The following is an 18,879-nucleotide window of genomic DNA, read 5'->3' as shown; positions in this document are numbered from 1 at the left end:
GATTCTGCGTAGGAGCAAATGGTTTGAGGCTGTGCTCATATTCTCTGCCATTGGCTGAAGGGAGAAAGCTGTGAGCTGAGGAAGGTGTGTGCAGGTAACCCGTCTGCATCTAAGGGGTTAAGGAGAGTTCACTGAGAAGGGGTAAAATCCCCTAGTTCTGCATGTGTTATGTTTTAGGTTACAACACTAATACACGTACCTTACAAAACTGCAAATAAATATAGAAATACGCGTGGTTAAAAAAAAGTTCCTTCCCCATCTCATTCCACTCCTCAGAGGGAAGCATGTTCACAGTTTGGGATGTATTCTTCCAAATCTATAAAGAGCTCTTTCCTGTCCCTTTAGGGAGACCACATGTGCTTGAGTGGTAGGCGCACTGGGTTCCCACACAGACTGGAGTTCAAAGCCTGATCCTCTTTTTTTTTTTTTTTCCCCTCCTGCTTTTATTTATTTTTAAATTTATTATTATTTTTTAAAAGCCTGGCTCCTCTTCACCCCCCTCTACTTTTTTCAACAAATACTAATTTGGATCTTCCTTGGTGCCAGGCAGTGTTTGAAATGCTGGGAACACAGTGTCCCTGCCCTCAGGGAACTTGGGGGGTCTACCCAGTGGGGACAGAGAGTGGCAAGTAAAGGAATGCAGGGAATTTAAGATAATGATGGTGCTATTGAGGAAAGAAAGTGACCACTGGGTGTGTGTCCTTGCTAGTTTAGACAGGGTGGTCAGGGAGGCTTCTTCTTGGAGCGACTTCTTGGAGTTGAGACCTGAACTGTGATGAAGCATGGGGTGGGGGAGTGTGTCAGGTAGAGAGAGGATGCAAAGTAGGAAGAAGTTTGTAATGGTGGTGCACAGAAAGAGGTCACAGAGTGGAGCAGGGTCAGGGGAGGGAGGTAAGTAGGATATGGGTCAGAGGAGTCAGCAAGGCCTGAGGCCTTCACGTGGATTTTATAAATGCCAGGAAAAGTCCTGCGGGAGGGCTGTAAGAGGGCACCGGCTGGCTGCCGTGGGTCCTGGTGAAGGAGGTATGGTCGGGGGCAGTAGAGAGCCAGGGAGGAGGTGGTCGTAGGTCAAGATGAGAGGCGTGGGGTCACTGCAACTGGCCAAAGAGTTTAACTCCTCTGACCCTGTTTCCCTGGCTGTTAAATGGGAATAGTAACTACTTTGTTGGATTCTTCTGAGGAATAAAGGGAAAAAACACGTAAAGCCATTGGCACACTGCCTGGCACACGTTAGAATCTGGTAATGGTTATTGCTCTTGGCCTCTTGATCTGTTCTCTGTTACTGGGTAAACTGGAAAGTTAAATAAAACTTGGAAACCTTTGGAGTTTTACAATTTTCTAAAATTTTCACCCTCTTAAAAGTAGGAAAGAGGAGGAGAGAGGGTCCTGGGTCACAGGATCCTGGCTGTCCCAGCACAAAAGACAGTGGGGTTGGGGAGGACGGAGCCAGGACGGGGCGCGCCTATGGGAGACGGGCGCTGCGGCCCCTCCACACAGGCGAGTTCTCGCCCAGCCCCAGGGAGGGGATGTTGAAGCCCCTGGGTGGGTTTATCAGTTCACATCTGAAACTTGTGTGCAGTGGCTGCCTCCCCCTTCCTGCTCACAGCCCCCTCTTTCTCTGCCGCTGCTTCTGGCGCTGAGCGCTCCAGCCCTAGTGCAGCCCCCTAACCTCCCCTGTCTCATCTCCACCCAAGCCCAAGTCAGCCTCAGCTAGATTTGGGGAACCACAGGTCACCCTCTTTGGAAAGTCAGCACAGAGCCTTCTCTGTGCCCCTCTGCCCATTTGTTGTCACCTCTTCTGCTGGGTCTGCTGGGTACATGACTCTGCAGCCCACAGTCTGCTGAGAGGCACAAGGTGGAATCCCAACCCTCTGGGTCTGGGGCCCACTCCAAACACGAGGTCAAAAGCACTCTGAGAGAGAAGTGTGAGCAGGTGTGGGCTCAGGACGCAGGTCTCCTCCATAGAAAGGGAGGGGGCTGTCTTAACTCAGACAACACCCCAGGGCCCCAGTTCTGCCCCGGGGAAATTGCTCACCACCCTCTGGGATTTGGGGAGAGACCTCCTCTGCTATCCTGACCCAGCCTTCCCCCTTTCCCCTCATGCAGAGGCCCTGGAGGTAACTCAACTCTTGGCTGTGCTGCTAGTGATAATAATAAGAATAAAAATAGGTAGCACGCACAGAGCACTTGGTACGTGCCAGGCACTGTTCTAAGGGCTTTCCACTCATCTTATTTAACCTTGACATAACTCTGAGATGGGCATTAAACCCACTTCCTAGGTAAGGTGAACTCAGATCTGGCTGATAGCAGCCTTCAGGTTCTTTGTGCTTCTCTAGTTTTCCACCCCCTTAACATCCTTCTTGGGGACCTCTGGCCGTCGGCATCCTTCCTTCTCAGCGTCCACATGCCCCCTCTCCCCACCAGCCCCTTCTCCGTCCCCCAACTGCCCAGGCCCCGCCTCCACTTGCCAGAAAAGCACTTCCCTCTTCCTGACTCACTCCGATAGGAGGCCCAGACCCCTTTCTCCTTGACCATCTTTAATCTGGCACTTGGGGTCCCCAGAGCTGGCCCTGAAGGTCACCCCCACTTCCTGGGGCTCTTTCTTCTGCTTCCCCAACAGGGGCAGACTCCAACCTGGGCTGCTTTGTTTCCACTGTGGCCTCATCACAGGGCAGCACCCAAGACCCCGCCTTCAGTGTAACCAGAAATCTCTATGGTCTCCAGGAGGCTTCTGGACCCTGGTCAGGTGCACTGCTGTCCTTGCCCCCATCCCCCGCTTCGCTCTGTGTCCAGCAGCCACCAGGTCAGCTCCATTCTTCTGCAACGTTCTGCCCCTGTGACCTTCCCTCTCTGGCCTCAAGCCTCACACTTTCTTACTGAGATCAACTCAGCAGCCTCCTGACAGAGCTCCCTGCCTCTCAGGGACCCACCTTTGACCCAGCACCCACCCCGAGGCGAGGCCATTGTTCAGCTTACAGCTCTGACCTCACCACTGCCCTGCCTGCAACTCTTCATGGGCCCCTGTAGTCAGTCTTTAACTTGGCTCTTCAGGTGCCAACATCAGTACAGTGTTTTTGGTTGTGTGTCCCCAGTGCATATTCACTCATCTAATAATTCTATACATCTTGTGGCAGCCAGCCTTCAAGATGGCCCCTGATTATTCTCATCCCCTGGTATTCACACTCTCGTTTGGTTCCTTTCCACACTAGGGAGGCACTAGGATGCTGTGGAGATGATGGAGTGTTACTTCTGAGGCTAGGTCATAAAAGAAATTGTAGCCTCCACCTTGTGCTCTCCGATCACTTGCTCTGGGGGAAGCCAGCTGCCATGTTGCAAGGACACTCAAGCAGCCCTGTGGAGGGGCCCATTTGATGAGGAGCTGAGACCTCCTGCCAACAGCCAGCACTAACTTGCCAGTCTTGTGAGTGAGTCACCTTGGAAGCTGATCCTCCAGTCTCAGTCAAATCTTCAAATGACTGTAGCATGGATATACATCCTGGCTGCACTCTCATGAGAGACTCTGAGCCAGCACTAACCCTCTAAGCTGCACCCAGATTCCTGACCCTCAGAAACTGAGTGAGATGATAACTATTCCTCGTTTTAAATTGCTCAGTTTTGGAGTGATCATTTTACAGCAATAGATCACTAACACACATTTACCACTGTACAAGTCTATTATGTACATGATAAAACACATCCCCAAGTAGAAATCTAAAGAAAAGGGATAAAAATATATATAAAGTGTTTTGTTTTGTTTTGTTTGGTTTTGTTTTTGTTTTGCCATGCCACACAGCTTGAGGGACTTTAGCTCCCCACCAGGAATTGAACCCGGGCCCTCAGCAGTGAAAGCCCAGAGTCCTAACCACTGGACCACCAGGGGATTCCCTAAATAAAGTCCTAATGTTTTCTTTCCACACCCTCTTTTTTTTTTTTTTTTTTTCTTTCCCCCCACAGTGCTTGGGTTTTATTTAACATCACTTCCGTGACCAAGAGCCAGCTTGGAATCCACAGTCAGGATGGAGCCACATGGGCCACAGCGCACCGGGACCCGCGTCCTCCCAGCCTGCCCTGCACTCACAGGTTTTAGAGCCCTCGTAAAATGAGCTCCTATAAGCAGCTGCTTCTCGTGGAAACTCAGACGCCGGTGGGTGGTTCAGGGTGGGCGGGTCAGGGTGGGCTCCTAATTGCTGGTCTTCTTTTGTTTCAGTCTAAGCTTGTTCCAAATCCTCTCCAGGGCCACTTTTCCCATGAAGAAGGTGATGGCAAAATTGCGCTTGTACCAGTCCCTGTTACAATACATGTGCTTCTGAAAATTTTTACTTAAAAATTCCTTGTAAAAGTCAGCCATTTCTTCTGCATTCAGTGTTGCTTTTTGACCTGATGTAGCTCTCAGTTCCAGGCCTCTTTGGCTTTTAGTCTTGAGTCAATAAATTCTTCTTTTTCCTAAAAGAAGACAGCTATCAGAACTCCCTTTCTTCGTCTTTTTGTTTTTCCTTGGCTAGGACACAGCTCTCAGTGCTCTGGAGAAGTCTGGATGTGGATTTCCTGAGAAGTGGCCCATCTCAAAGCCTTTAGAAAAGTCAAATTCTGGTTTGCCCAGAACTGTTGGTTCCGTTCTTGTGTTTCTTGCCTTAATTCTCTTAGCTTCTGTTCCAATGGTGATTCATTTTCAGGGATGTAAAAGTGAACAGGTTGAAGGTTTGAATATTTATCTGGGGGTCCTATCCAATCATGGCAAGATTTTCTTGGAGGGCAGAATCTTGAGACCTGCTAGTGTTGGAGGGTTTCCTGCAGAGGGGGAGATGGCCGTGGCTCACCGTGGGGACAAGGACACTGGCAGCAGAAGTTCTGGGAAGCACTCCTTGGCGTGAGCCCTCGAGTCTGCCTCTTGCCACCTTCTTAATGGATGATCTTGTGATCCCCCTGGGGCACATGTCCCCCCAGTTTGGATACCTCTGTGCTTCTGAATGACATTCAAGATGCCTCACCCTGAGATTGAAGGCCCTCCTCAGGGTGGCCCAAGCTACAACTCTGGACATTTCTCCCACTCTTTCCAGGGTCACTTGCTTATTACAGCTGATAAAAATCCTTCCTGTTCTTTCAGGCCAGCGTCACAGACCTCCCCTAGGGAGCCTGGTGGTGGGATTCCCAGGTTTGGAGCCCGGCCTCTCTGAATTGCTCTCTGCACGTGCTCTATATCCCAAGGTGAAGTGTACTCAGAGGGGACAGCGTCGCTTTGCATGAAGAGGCAGAGTTCTAAAAGTGGCCCCCAAGATTCCATACTGTCCCCCCCAGCACCTGAGGACATGCTGAGATATCTCTCTCACAGTTGTTTCGTTATAGGGAGTGATCCTTACCTATGGCCGTACACATTGTACAGGGGGCTGGCTTGTAAATCAGCACCCCGTGTATCGTGTTGTTTGTCTGGCTTTCTCCATAGTGTCTTATCACCTCTGACTCCTGTTCTTAAGTTGTTGTGTATGTCATGTACACAGCTGACCTTAGGACAGGAAGATTCTCCAGGTGGGCCTAATCTAATCCCAGGAGCCCCTTTGAAAGCACAGGGGGAGTCAGAGAGATCTGCATCTTGAGGAAGATTCCAGGCACTGTTGCTGACTTTGCAGATGGAGGGGCCATGCGATGAGGAAGGCAGGTGGCCTCGAGGAACAGAGGGTGGCTCCCAGATGACAGCCAGCAAGGAGATGGGGACCTCAGTCCTATGGCTGCAAGGAACTGGATTCTGTCAGCAACCTGAAGGAGCTTGGGAGCAGATTCTTCTCCTTTGCCTCCAAAAATGAATACAGTCCTGCCAGCACCTTAATCTCAGCTTTGTCAGACCCTGAGCAGAGAAGCTAGCTTGGACTTCTGCCCTACGGAGCTATGAGCTAATAAATGGGTGTCATTTCAAGCCACTAAGTTTGGGGTGCATTGTTACTCTGCAATAGAAAATGAATACACGAGGCTATGTCCCTGAAGACCCTGCATAATTCAAGGTATACATTCTTTTTTGCTTTTTGGCCTCGCTGCACAGCTTGTGGGTTCCCTGACCAGGGATCGAACCCAGGACCCCTGCTGTGGAAGTGCAGAGTCCTAACCACTGGACCGCCAGGGAAATCCCAAGGTATATATTCTGGCCTCTCCCGTTGTGGAGCACAGGCTCCGGACACGCAGGCCCAGCGGCCATGGCTCACGGGCCCAGCCGCTCCACAGCATGTGGGATCCTCCCAGACCGGGGCACGAACCCGTGTCCCCTGCATCGGCAGGCGGACTCTCAACCACAGCGCCACCAGGGAAGCCCCCCAAGGTATATATTCTTAAAGGGATAAATGTAAAGAGTTCTCAGGGTGCATATATGTACCGCCATGTGTTGTTGTTTTGTTTTTAGCTACTTTTTAGTTTCTCAGGATTATCTCTGGTATTGTACAGGTGGCTTGTAAGTCAGCCACCGGGTGTATCGTGTTGTTTTGTCTGGCTTTCTTCACAGTGTTTTATCACCTCTGACTCTCACCCTAAACCTGTTGGCTTTGGCGTATTTTCGGCACTGGTCCAAGTACTGCTCCCTAAGCAATGGGTTTGGGAATATGGTTATAGGGTAGAGCCAGCTTGCAGGAACATCTTATTCCTGTATAAGATGCAAACAGAAGAATGCACAGATCTTAAGTGTACAGCTTTCAGCAGTTTTACAAACTGAACACAACCTTGCAACTGGCATCCAGTTCAAGAAGTAGAACATTTCCATCACCCAGTAGCTCCCTTCCAATCACCACTCCTGTAAGGGTGACCATTATTCTGACCGAAACATCGTAGGTTTGTTTGCCTGAATAAACCAGATCGTAAGCGATAATATCAGAGAAAGCCAAATTAACAGCCCAACAGTCACCAAAATTACTGGCCACAGTCCCAGTGCATGCAAACAACGTGGGGCTTTTCAAGACACAGACAAAGGAGATGCAGCCAGGGCTTCTTATTTTATACAAGGGACATGTTCCTGAATATCTCATGTAATGTAAACTCTCCTAACTCAGGTCTAGTTTTCTCACTGAAATAACTGTAACCTAGGATTCCCGTGACTTCACATTTGGTCCTAAAGCGAGACTTATTAACGTCTTTAACATTGCCCAATTTCTAGTTTAGCATAATTCCAATCCAGACACTCCTCTGAACACAACACTCCCTGAACTCTCCCTGGGGCTGTGAGGAACCACTTTTTTTTTTTTTTTGTGGTACACGGGCCTATTACCATTGTGGCCTCTCCCGTTGCGGAGCACAGGCTCCGGACGCGCAGGCCCAGCGGCCATGGCACACGGGCCCAGCCGCTCCGGGACATGTGGGATCCTCCCAGACAGGGGCACGAACCCGTGTCCCCTGCATCGGCAGGCAGACTCTCAACCACTGCACCACCAGGGAAGCCCGAGGGACCACTTTTAGCATTTCTGGGACCCCGGGGCCCAGCTATGGTGACGGGACGGGACCCTGGTTCTGGGGGTAGCACACAGGTCCTGGAGTCCGGCTGCCCACATCCCAGCCCTCCCTCTGCTGTTCCTTGCAGTGTGACCCTGGGTAAGCTCTTACCATTCAGGGTCTCGGTTTCCTCATCTGCGAATCGAATAGGGATGTGCTCGGGGGGGCTAATGAGAGGAGGTAATGAAGGAAAAGCACACAGGAATCACTGGAGGTTTGTTGGCACCAATCCCGGCTGAGTGGGAAAAGCGTGTCCTCCTGCCTTTCCCTGCACCGCCCCCTACGCAGCTGGGAGGACTTTACTCCCCCCTCCCGAGAGCAAAGCCATTCAGCCCCAGGCTGGGGAGTCTGGCGGCTGAGCCCCAGTGACGCCGGGCCCAGGCTCAGATGCCAGGGTCACAGGCCTGGATTGGGCAAGAGCAGAGATCGGCCCCTCTGATCCCGGTCAGGGATATTTGGAGACACCACCAATTCTGGGAAATTCAGAGGCAGGAAGTGAAAGGGGGGAGGGGCAGAGGGGAAACGGCAAACTGCACCCTGGCCCCTCCTGGCCTGGCCCCCTCCCAAACGGTGCCATGAGTGAGGTGACTGCATACAAGGAATGGGGACAGACCGGGGAGACTCCCCACCCCTGGGAAGAAAAGAAGAGGCAACCCATCCCCCACTCCCAGCCCCACACCCCCAGAGTTCCAAATCCAGTTCTACCTCTGTTTACGTCCAAAGTCCCGGGCACTGGAGATGCCAGGTTTGATGTGTTTGGACACACAGACACGCAGACGCACAGACAGGCAGACGGCACAGGGCTCAGGGCCCTCATATGGACCCTGCCCCCTCCTCTCCCACCATCCAGGGCTGTCTGCGCACCCTAATCCTCCAGGCTTCAGCCCGTTTCTTAGCCTGGGATCTGTGCAGCATCGAGGGACCCAGGAGTCAACCTTGAGACCTTCAGCAAGTAAAAGGGGAAGAACGGCTGTGGGGGGGACTAACTGGGGGGTGGGGTGGGGGAGGGGATGGAGGGGACCCATGTCAGGAGGGCTGAGGATGGAGTGGGAAAACTGTAGAAGATAGATTTTGGATGTCAGGCCTGGGAGGGAATGGGAGCAAGAAGAAAGGTCTCCTGCTGATCACCTAGAAAGGGACTGGACCACACACCCCAACTCTGTTCAGCCGTAGCCTCAGCCCTAACCCCAGCATTGACCTGGTCCCAGGTCCAGCCAGCCCTACCATGACAAAGGATTATCAAGACCTTCAGCATCTGGACAACGAGGAGAATGACCATCAGCACAGAAAAAGTGAGGGGACGCCTCTCCCCATTTCTGAAAGGCGAGCATTAGGTGGCTCTCGCTGTCTCCACTCAGCTCCTGCTTCTTTCTGTAACCCCGACTCTCCCTGGGTCTGCCCCACTCACAGGGACACAGCGTCTGAGCCGCCCCTCTTAGGGGAGGTGCAGGGTGTAGGGCTGGATTTCCTTTCCAGGTGACGGCTGTCCCCAGGCTTCTTCATGACCCTCCTGTCCCTCACCTTGTCACCGACTTCTCAGGACCCTGGGGAGGGGGGCGCCCAGGGCCATGGGACTAACTGGAAGAAGTTAGGCCTCCTTCTTCTTTCCTCTTTCAACACCCTGTGAGCCTTGGCCAACTGTGTGAGTGTGTGTGAGCGTGTGAGTGTGTGTGAGTGCATGGGTGTCAGGGATCAGTTTGGTCAAGGGGAAGATTTCTGGGACGGCTCTGAGGGATCTCTGATTGGGGGAGGATGAGGCTCTCTTACATCAAAAAGCAAGCCCCCTTTCTTCCTCCTGCGAGCAGGGATGTTGCTTCGGCTGAGCCAGGATGAAGTTCTTGGTGGATGGGAGTGGGCAGCGACCTTCGATGGGGGAAGGGACTGCCGGCAAAAATGGAGGGGAAGCCCCCATATTCCAGCTCACTGGGACAGGGCTCCCGGGTGGGAGCAACTTGAGGGACCTGAAGTCTGGCTACTCCGCCTCTTTCCCTGCGCGCAGCCAAAGAGGAGTGGGATTCGAGGGGTGACCAAGAAATCCACTTCTCTTGCTCCACCTGCAAGGCGGCCCCCCACCCCGCCCCCAGTCTCCTGCAGCTCGCAAACTCCGTCCATCCTCCAGGCTCTGAGTTCTGAGGCTGCAGTGACTCAGCCAGGCCAGCAGGTGTCAGCAAAGGCCCAGGGCCTGGGTAGGGCTCCGGCGGGTTAAAGCTTCGCGCCCCTCCCCACCTGCCGTTGCCTCTGGCTTCTCCGGGCCGCCCACCGCCCAAATTTCTTCATCTATAACGTTCCTCCTAGTCTGCTAGAGGAGGCTCAGACTGCTCTCCTTCTAGGACCCCGGAGCTGCCCCAGGCTCCTGAGGCCCTCTCCTCTTGCAGGGCCGCCTCCTCCCCACTCACTCTTTCGGCGTCTCTGCTCCGGACCCAGCCTCATCCTGATCTCCATCGGCCTTAGCCTCCTGCTGTTGGTGGTTGTCTGTGTGATCGGATCCCAGAGTGCGTTCCCCGGGGGTGGGCTGGGGAGGGAGCAATGTTGAGGGTGGGTGGGTAGGGGACGTGCTGGCTGCTGTGATGGTGGACACAACCTCCTAATTTTGTCCTATCCACACCCTCTTCTGCCCAGACTCCAAGCTGCAGGAGGAGCTGCGGGCCCTGAGAGAAACGTTCAGCAACCTCACCGTGAGCACGGAGGCCAAGGTCAAGGCCCTGAGCGTCCAGGGTGAGGAGGGCTGGGGCTGGGGGGGCTGGGAACGTAGGGACATTGGGACACTGAGCAAGTCTCTCCTCTAGGAGGAAATGTGGGCAGAAAGATGAAATCCCTGGAGTCCCAGCTGGAGAAACAGCAGCAGGACCTGAGTGAAGGTCAGCGAGGGAGCGTGTGCGTGCGCTTCCGCATGCATGATACAGGGGTCTCTCAGGCCAAACCAAGGGGCCTTACGGCAGGAGCATCTGTGATCCATCTTCACGCCCCAGCACGCAGACGACAGAGCCTTCCCAGCCCCAGTCTTCATCCTGACTTCCTTGCCCCCTGCCACTCATTCCCCTCCCACTCTGTCTCCCCAGATCACTCCAGCTTGCTGCTCCACGTGAAGCAGTTTGTGTCTGACCTGCGAAGCCTGAGCTGTCAGATGGCCGTCCTCCAGGGCAACGGTGAGGGGGTGGGTGCTGCCCAGCCCCGGTTTCCTGCCCAGTTCCCCTCAGCCCCTCACCCTCCCTCTGCCTGCCCCTGCCCCCACCCCTCCCCCAGGCTCTGAAAGGACCTGCTGCCCTGTGAACTGGGTGGACCATGAAGGCAACTGCTATTGGTTCTCTCGCTCGGGAAAGCCCTGGCCCGAGGCTGAGAAGTACTGCCAGCTGGAGGATGCCCACCTGGTGGTGGTGGGCTCCTGGGAGGAGCAGGTGAGGGCCAGGCAGGGCTCGGCTGGGAGGCTGGCAGGTCTATGTAGAGATCACCAGCCCCTCCTCTCTCCCCAGAAATTTATCCAGCACCACATGGGCCCTGTGAACACTTGGATGGGCCTCACTGACCAAAACGGGCCCTGGAAATGGGTGGACGGGACAGACTATGAGTCGGGCTTCAAGTGAGTGTGTGTGCCCCACAGCCCTGCCTTTCGCCTGCAACCCACCGTCCCCGCCTGGCGGGTCCCAGGGTGCCAGGGGCTGCTCGGCTTGGCTGAGGGTCTGGGCCCCTCGGGCCTGCATCCATCTGGTCTCTTTAGGAACTGGAGACCAGAGCAGCCGGACGACTGGTATGGGCACGGGCTCGGAGGAGGTGAGGACTGTGCCCACTTCACGGACGACGGCCGCTGGAACGATGATGTCTGTCAGAGGCCCTACCGGTGGGTCTGCGAGACACAGCGGGACAGGGACAGCGAAAACTAGCAGCCTCCTCTCCCCCTAATTTATTTCCTCAATGCCTTTACCTGCCATAGGGCTCCTGGTTTGGGGACCTTCCTATCTGGGGGCTTCTGGATTTTCATCTAAGATTTGGAGGGAAGGGTGGTGTCTGAGGAATGTAGACTGATGTTTGGAGGGGCGAAGAGATTGAAACCCATGCCGCTTTCTGTGGTTTGCAGGTTATTATTGTCAACTTTTTTTTTTAGAGTAAAAAGAAGAGAAATGTATGAAATATTCTGAGTTGTCTTGTTGTTCGGGATTAGGAATTGGGATTGGGCTGGTTGGCACTAGATAGTCTTGGGCAGGCAGCGGGTCATCCTGAGAACTGTCTGGGCTTTGGGCCAGGTGGCCTGGATTTGTTATTTACAGGTATGTGAGTTGGGGCAAGTTATTCTGCTCCCTGAGTCTCAGCTGTAAAGCGGCATTGTTACTGGTGTTACTGAACTCAGTTTCAGCTGCTTGTCTCTCAAGAATCCAATACTGAGAGACAAGTGCTGGGTAAAAGGAAATATAGCTTTACTGAGGAAGCTGGAAGTCCTGGGGAGAAGGTGGATTCATGTGTCAAAGAACCAACTTCCCCTTGCTGATCAGGGCACACGAGCTTTTAAAGGGGAGTTTCATGGGTACATAGGCAGGGCAGGGGGCTACATGCAGAACAGCACAGTTAGCTCTGATAATCACCTTGCAATTGGTCATGCGGAGGTCTGATCAGCATTATCTTGATTGTTTCAAGTATAGTTAATCTTCAGTTCCAGGGTCGGTTTGTTCCCATTTCCTTGAGACCAGTTCTTGAATTGTACAAGATGGAGCAGCTTATGTCATGACTACAGTCTGGTCATTGTGCAGTTAACTTTTTCCATTTGGTGGTGGTTTTAGTATCTGCAAAACAACTCAGGAGTGTGCCTCAGACACTGTTGTCTATGTCCTTTAGGGAGGAACTAAAGATTCTGTGACTCTGTTGTCCTAATCATTAACTTCTTAAGCTTTTTTTTTTTTGTGACTCGGGAGGCTTGGGAGAGTACAGCATTTTATTTTATTTTTTAACAAACAAGAGACAGGGGACATGGAGGGGCTTTTGTACCTGGGAGGTCCCCCGCAGGGTCCTGCTTGGTTTCACTGGGATCATCCTACCTCCAGCAATGCCCCCAGGAACAGAACCATCCCAGTGTGAACAGAAACAGCATCCACAGTTAGGTAACAAATACAGCAAATGCAAAGGTGAACCCACAGTCCAGAATCACCAACATGGGAGGAAAACCAATACCATGGAAGAGAAAACCACAGCAAGTAGAATCCACAACCCAGATGGGAGTTAACAGGACAAACAGATGAAGACTTTATGGACACTTATGGGTTTATCAACCAAAATGGACAAATTAACCCACAGATAAGACCTCCACTAATTCTAAAAAGGAGCAATGCTCTGACCACAATAAAATAAAGTTAGAAATAAACACAAAAGTATAGCCAAAAAAGATCTATCAACATATACGTGACTCACCATCTTTCCAGATAACTTGAGTTTAAAAAAAAATAAAAATGAAACAGTCAAGTGGTTTAGAAGTGAACAAGGAGAACACTACATACTGAGATTGTGGGATGGTATAAAGCAATTCCCCAGAGGAAAAGTATATAGCCTTAAGCACATTTATTAAAAAAAAGTAGGAAAGGCTGAATGGAAATAAGCTTATTTTTAACTTAAGACACTTGAAAAAAGCAAAACTTAATGCACTAGAAAATAAAAATGTAGATACCATCAGTAAAAACAAAATCTGATTCTTGGAAAAGGTAAATAACAAACAAATATGAAGGAGAATAAAGGAAATACAGGTACATGATTTTAGAAAGGAAAAAGATTACAGAAGAACAGATATAGAGGATATAATTATGTAACACTGTCTGATTTGAAACAACAGAGTGCAGTTTCTCCTACCATTGTTGTAATTTTTAGGTTAATCCCTTAGAAACAGAGCTTTTAACTTCCAAATTTATAAAGGGGAAAAATGAAGAAAAAACAATCTAAGGGGTGGCAGGAAAGGAGAGAAAAACAGAACAGGTAGATAAGAAAAATCAAAGAGTTATGAATCCAAATATGTTGATGATTATATTAAATACAAAAGACTAAATAATCTGTCATCTATCTATCTATCTCTTTATTTATTTATTTTGGCTGCACCATGTGGCTTGCGGGAATCTTAGTTCCCTGACCAGGGATTGAACCTCGGGTCACTACAGTGAAAACACCAAGTCCTAACCACTGGACTACCAGGGAATTCCCTAAATTATGTTTTTAAAAGACATGAACTTACAGACAGAATAAAAGGTAAAGTCCAACCACATGCCCAAGAGACACATCTAAAGAGAGACGTTGAAAGTGAAAGTATGAAAAAGATATATTAGGAAAATTCTAACCAAATAATTATCTTATTTTTAAAAATTAATTAATTAATTTGGTTGTGCCAGGTCTTAGTTGTGGCATGCATGTGGGATCTAGTTCCTTGACCAGGGTGAACCCAGGACCCCTGCATTGGGAGTGTGGAGTCTTAACCACCGGACCACAAGGGAAGTCCCCAAATAATTTTCTTATAAAGTACACTTTATAACAAAAATTATTATTCGAGATAAAGAGTGTCGCTTCCTAATGATAAAAGGTTTAGTTCAACAGGAAGATAAACCAGTGTTAAATATATGTGCACAGAATAACATGGCCACAAAATACATGAAATAAAAAATCTGGAAGTACAAAAAGAATACACAAATCTATATTCATAGTAGGAGATTGTACTGCACCTCTGTCAGTAATTGATGTATCAAGCAGACCGAAAAATCACTAAGTATACAGATGTTTTGAATGCCAGGTTGAAGTATAATGATCCAGTTGACACATTTAGTATAGTGCACTCATCAGCTACAGAATATTCATTCTTTTCAAGTATACTGGTACATTTTTTAAAAAATTGAGCAAATACTGGGCCATAAGGCAGGTTTTTTTAAAATAAATTTATTTTATTTATTTTTATTTTTGGCTGTGTTGGGTCTTCGTTGCTGCACACGGGCTTTCTCTAGTTGCGGTCAGCAGGGGCTACTCTTCATCGCGGTGCGTGGGCTTCTCATTGCGGTGGCTTCTCTTGTTGCGGAGCGCGGGCTCTAGGCTTGTGGGCTTCAGTAGTTGTGGCACGCAGGCTCGGTAGTTGTGGCTCGCAGGCTCTAGAGCACAGGCTCAGTAGTTGTGGCACACAGGCTTAGTTGCTCCGCGGCATGTAGGATCCTCCTGGACCAGGGCTCAAACCCATGTCCCCTGCATTGGCAGGCGGATTCTTAACCACTGCGCCACCAGGGAAGCCCCCATAAGGCAAGTTTTAACAAATTTCAAATAGAGTATTTTCGCTATAATGACCAAAAAATGTAAGATTCCTATATAAAATATTAACTAGCCCAATTAAGTGGTGTATTAAGAGAGATAACACGTTCAAGTAACATCTATGCTTTAACAACAGAAAAATCTATTCATAAGATAGACATAGGGAGTACAGAAGACTACATTAATGGAGTACAAAAGAAAAGATTACATGATGCAGAAAAAGCATTTGGCCATAGCTCCACACCTGTTTATGATAAAATCTTTTAGGACCTTGGCTGCTTCTGTACTGTTGCTCTACTATTCTCAGCCTATGGAATCTATCACCTGTTCCAAGATGACTGCCCCAGTCCAGCTGTGACACATTCTAGGCAAGAGGAAGGTGAGAAGAAAAAGAGAGAAAAGTATATCTATGAAGGAAAGAGATAAAACAATATGATCGTTCACATGGAAAATCAATAAACAATTAGACCTAATAAGAGGATTTAGGAGGTGTATCTGTTACCTATCATCACAGTGACGTATAAAGAATAGACAAGAACAAAGTTAAAGTCCTTGCCAAATTCATATAGGAATTCAATGTGATAAAAATACAAGTTTCAGCTGGATTTTTAAAAGCAACTCAACAATCTTTAAAAAACGATAAAAGTCAATTTGGGGAAAAAAAGAGTAAAAATTGAAAGAAAGGGAAACCAGATTTACCAGGCATTAGAATATATTGCAAAGCCATATTCATAAAGACGGTATGGTAATTTTACAGAACAGACTAATAGACCAATGGTATGGAACAGGGGGCTTGGAGACAGAACTATGCATAAATGGGAACTTAATATATAATAAGGGAGGCATCTCAAGTTGGTGGAGGAAAGACATTATTGGGAAAAGTGGCTCTCCATATTAAGAAAAAAAAATTGATACCCAACAACACATGCAAAGGTGGATGCTGGATAGATTCAAGGCTTAATATAAAAGGTAAAATTACAAAAATAATGGGAAAAAAGGAAGGAGAATCTTTTACCTAGGAGTACAGAAGGACTTCAAAAATAAGAACTCCAAAGCACATACCGTAACACACACACACACACAAAATCAGTGAAATTGACAGTGTGCAAATTAAAAATTTCAGCTCAGTGACAATGTATCAGTTAGGCTCCCAGCAAGAAACAGATGGCATATATGAAATGGGTAATTGGAAGGTGTTTTAATAAAGAGATGATTTACAAAATCCTGTGAGCAGGATTAGGGAAGCCACGAGAAATAGGGCAGGGACCCAGGTATCCCAACAGTGGGGAGCTGGTGGCACCTTCAGGAGCCCAGAGAAAGAGAAAGCTGCATGGAGAGGGCCTCCGGGAGCCATGACTTTTTCAGTCTGTTGTGACTTTTGGTTGCAGAAGGCAGTTAGCCCACAGCTACCCAGCAGGGAAGGAGCTGGGGAGTCAGTATCTTCATTTCCCTCCTCTTCCTCCCTCTGATCTCCTTCCAGGGCTTGAAGCCAAATGGCAAGGGAACACTTTGGTGCAGCCATACAGCTCAGCCTCTGAGGCCACAGAATGACATGGAGAAGGGTAGACAGTGGATGCGGAGGGACAAACAGAAGACATCCAGCACCTAAGGAGCCCAGAGACGAAGAAATAGATAGGACGTCTACTAGGGAAGTAGCCAAGGATATAAACAGCAGTTCACAGAAGAGGAATCCCAGGGGTCCAAAGTGCATGTGAAGACATGCTTATAATCACTAGTAGGGAGAGAAATGCAATTTAAAACAAACATCAATGAACCATCCCTTTACACCCATTCAGTTGACAAAAATGAGAGAGGAAAAGTCAAGTGCTGGCAAGGATGTGGGGGAAATGGGAAACTTATATGCACGCTGATGGGAGCATAAATTGGAATAACCATTCTGCAAGGTATTTCGTGGAATTAAAAATGCGTGTATACCACGATTCCCGCAGTCCTACTTCTGGGTATACATACCAGAGAAATTCTCTCACTCGTCCACTCTGGGACACTGTGGAGATGTTCACGGCAGTGCTGATTGGGTAACAGGAACTAGAGGCGACCTAGAGGTCCGCTGATAGCATAATGTGGTGGGTGTGCCTGAAGGGCTACGGTCCAGCATTTAGGAACAGCAATTATGGTGCAGCCACTATGGAAAAGAGCATGGAGGGTCCTCAAAAAATTAGAACTAGAACTACCATATGATCCAGCAATCCCACTTTTGGGTATATAACCAAAGGAAATGAAATCAGTATCTTGAAGAGATACCTGCACCCTCATGTTCCTTGCAGCATTATTTATAATAGCCAAGATACGGAAACAATCCAAGTGTCTGTTGATGGATGAATGTATAAAGAAAATTATATATATATATATACACACACACACACAATGGAATATTATTTAGCCCTAAAAGAAGGAAATCCTAATCCTGCCATTTGTGAAAACATGGATGAACCATGAGGACATTGTTTATGCTAAGTGAAATAAGCCAGTCACAGAAAAACAAACCTGTATGATCTCACTTATATGTGGAATCTAAAAAAGTCAAACTCATAGAACCAGAGAGTAGCATAGTGGTTGCCAGGGGCTGGGGGTGGAGGTAGCAGAAATGCTGAGATGTTGGTCAAGGGATACAAAGTTTCAGTCATAAGATGAATAAGTTCTGGGGATCTAATGTACAGCGTGGTGACTATAGTTAGCAATAACATATTGTATACTTGAAATTTGCTAAGAGTAAATCTTAATTGTTCTCACACCAAAAAAATGGTAACCATGTGAGGTGATGGATATGTTAATTTACTTGATCATGGGAACCATTTTACAATGTATATTAAATCACCACCATGTTGTATACCTTAAAAAAATCACATTGTACAATCTAAAAACATACAATTTTTATTTGTCAATCGTACTTCAACAAAGCTGGGAAAAAATGTTTAAAGCATCTTGCACAGAAAAAAACTCCAGTGACTACATGTCCATACAATAATAAGAGACACCTAAAAGCAGCATTGAATGAAAAAACTAAAAAATAGAATACTGCCTAGAACTCAAGGACACTGATAAAAATCAATAGCCTACACACACAGTAGCACTATGTACATTTCAAGGATCCATACATTTTCAAGGACATGTCTGTCCCATTCAAGTGGTTGCTTTAAGGAAGGGAGGAGACTAGGACGTGAGCAGGGTGAAAGGGGGCATCACTGAGAGGACCTTGAATAGACAGAAGCTGAGAACCTTGAGTGAGAGAAGCTCACACCTCATCTTTGGTCCAGAAGGAAAAACGTTCATGCACATCTCAACCTCCACTCTGCTGGGATTCTTAATGGGGAGAGATGAGAAATAGGACCCAGAAAAGGAGGTGAATCATCGCCTGGACTACTTCTAGAGGTCGATCCAGAGTGAGAAATGAGAATAAAATGATTAGAAAGGAGAAGGTCAATTGAAAAACATTGCAGACATTATGTAGCTCCCATTTTGATGCAATAGGGGCTACACAGCATCACCTGAGAAAGACTTTTCTCAGAGAACCTTGAACTTGAATCTAATTAAGCTTCTAGCACTAACTACTAGTTTACAGGAAATTTAGTGGGGAGGGGAGCACGCACACAGGTGTGCATTCTGTCAAATCCAAAAGGGGGAAGATTTTACAGAGCCAATTTCCAGTTTCTTCAACAAATAAATGACAAGGGGGAAAAAAAGAGGGAGGGGGGATTGTTATAGATTAAAAGAGCCTTAAGAGGCATATCCTGTATGTGCAACATGGGGACGTTGGATCCTGATTTGAACACACCAATTGTAAAAAGACATTATGTGAATATCAGGTAATTCTGAATATTACCTGGATAAGGCATTATTGTTAATTATTTTTGGTATATAGTATATATTATGGTTAAGTTAAAAACAGAAGATTCTCTATTTTAGAGATGCATGCTGAAATATTTACAGGTGAAATTACATGTCTGGGATGTGCTCTGAAATAATTCAGCAGGGTCAGGGGGACAGGTTGGGATGGGTGTAGAAGAAACAAAACTGGTCATATGTTGATAATTGTTGAAGCGAGTGATGGTACATGGGTGTTCATCATACTATTCTCTCAGCTTTTGTACATATTTTATTCACCTCAGCTGAATTAGAAAATGCAGTTCTGCAGATATGATTTAA

The 18,879-nt window shown here is 48.2% G+C and overlaps 1 protein-coding gene and 1 pseudogene across 5 annotated transcripts; one reads left to right on the top strand and one right to left on the bottom strand.

Annotated features, from left to right (window-relative positions):
• Positions 1 to 3,949: 3,949 nt before the first annotated feature.
• Positions 3,950 to 6,802, bottom strand: LOC308607022 (cytochrome c oxidase assembly factor 8-like; annotated as a pseudogene). Its single transcript has 4 exons — positions 6,795 to 6,802; positions 6,509 to 6,560; positions 4,570 to 4,767; positions 3,950 to 4,443 (listed from the first exon to the last, which is right to left on the bottom strand). The product of its transcript is annotated as a cytochrome c oxidase assembly factor 8-like (transcript).
• A 1,415-nt stretch (positions 6,803 to 8,217) lies between these two features.
• Positions 8,218 to 11,711, top strand: ASGR1 (asialoglycoprotein receptor 1). 4 transcript variants are annotated; one of them, XM_081219641.1, is made up of 9 exons: positions 8,218 to 8,409; positions 8,670 to 8,753; positions 9,792 to 9,953; positions 10,081 to 10,176; positions 10,248 to 10,319; positions 10,521 to 10,607; positions 10,705 to 10,856; positions 10,932 to 11,038; positions 11,177 to 11,711. In XM_081219641.1, the coding sequence occupies exons 2-9, from the start codon at positions 8,687 to 8,689 to the stop codon at positions 11,337 to 11,339; spliced, it is 906 nt and encodes a 301-aa protein (XP_081075767.1). In that variant the 5' UTR covers positions 8,218 to 8,409; positions 8,670 to 8,686; the 3' UTR covers positions 11,340 to 11,711. The 4 variants fall into 4 exon arrangements, with proteins under 4 accessions (XP_081075767.1, XP_081075766.1, XP_081075764.1 ...); XM_081219640.1 differs by having other exon boundaries at positions 8,218 to 8,413; positions 8,629 to 8,753; XM_081219638.1 differs by having other exon boundaries at positions 8,218 to 8,413; positions 11,177 to 11,710.
• Positions 11,712 to 18,879: the final 7,168 nt, after the last annotated feature.

The sequence above is a fragment of the Mesoplodon bidens genome (genome assembly GCF_964165515.1).
Source record: "Mesoplodon bidens genome assembly, chromosome: 19".
NCBI lineage: Eukaryota > Metazoa > Chordata > Mammalia > Artiodactyla > Ziphiidae > Mesoplodon > Mesoplodon bidens.
The sequence above is the reverse complement of the archived record's forward strand: the minus strand, read 5'-3'. Positions and strand labels throughout refer to the sequence as shown.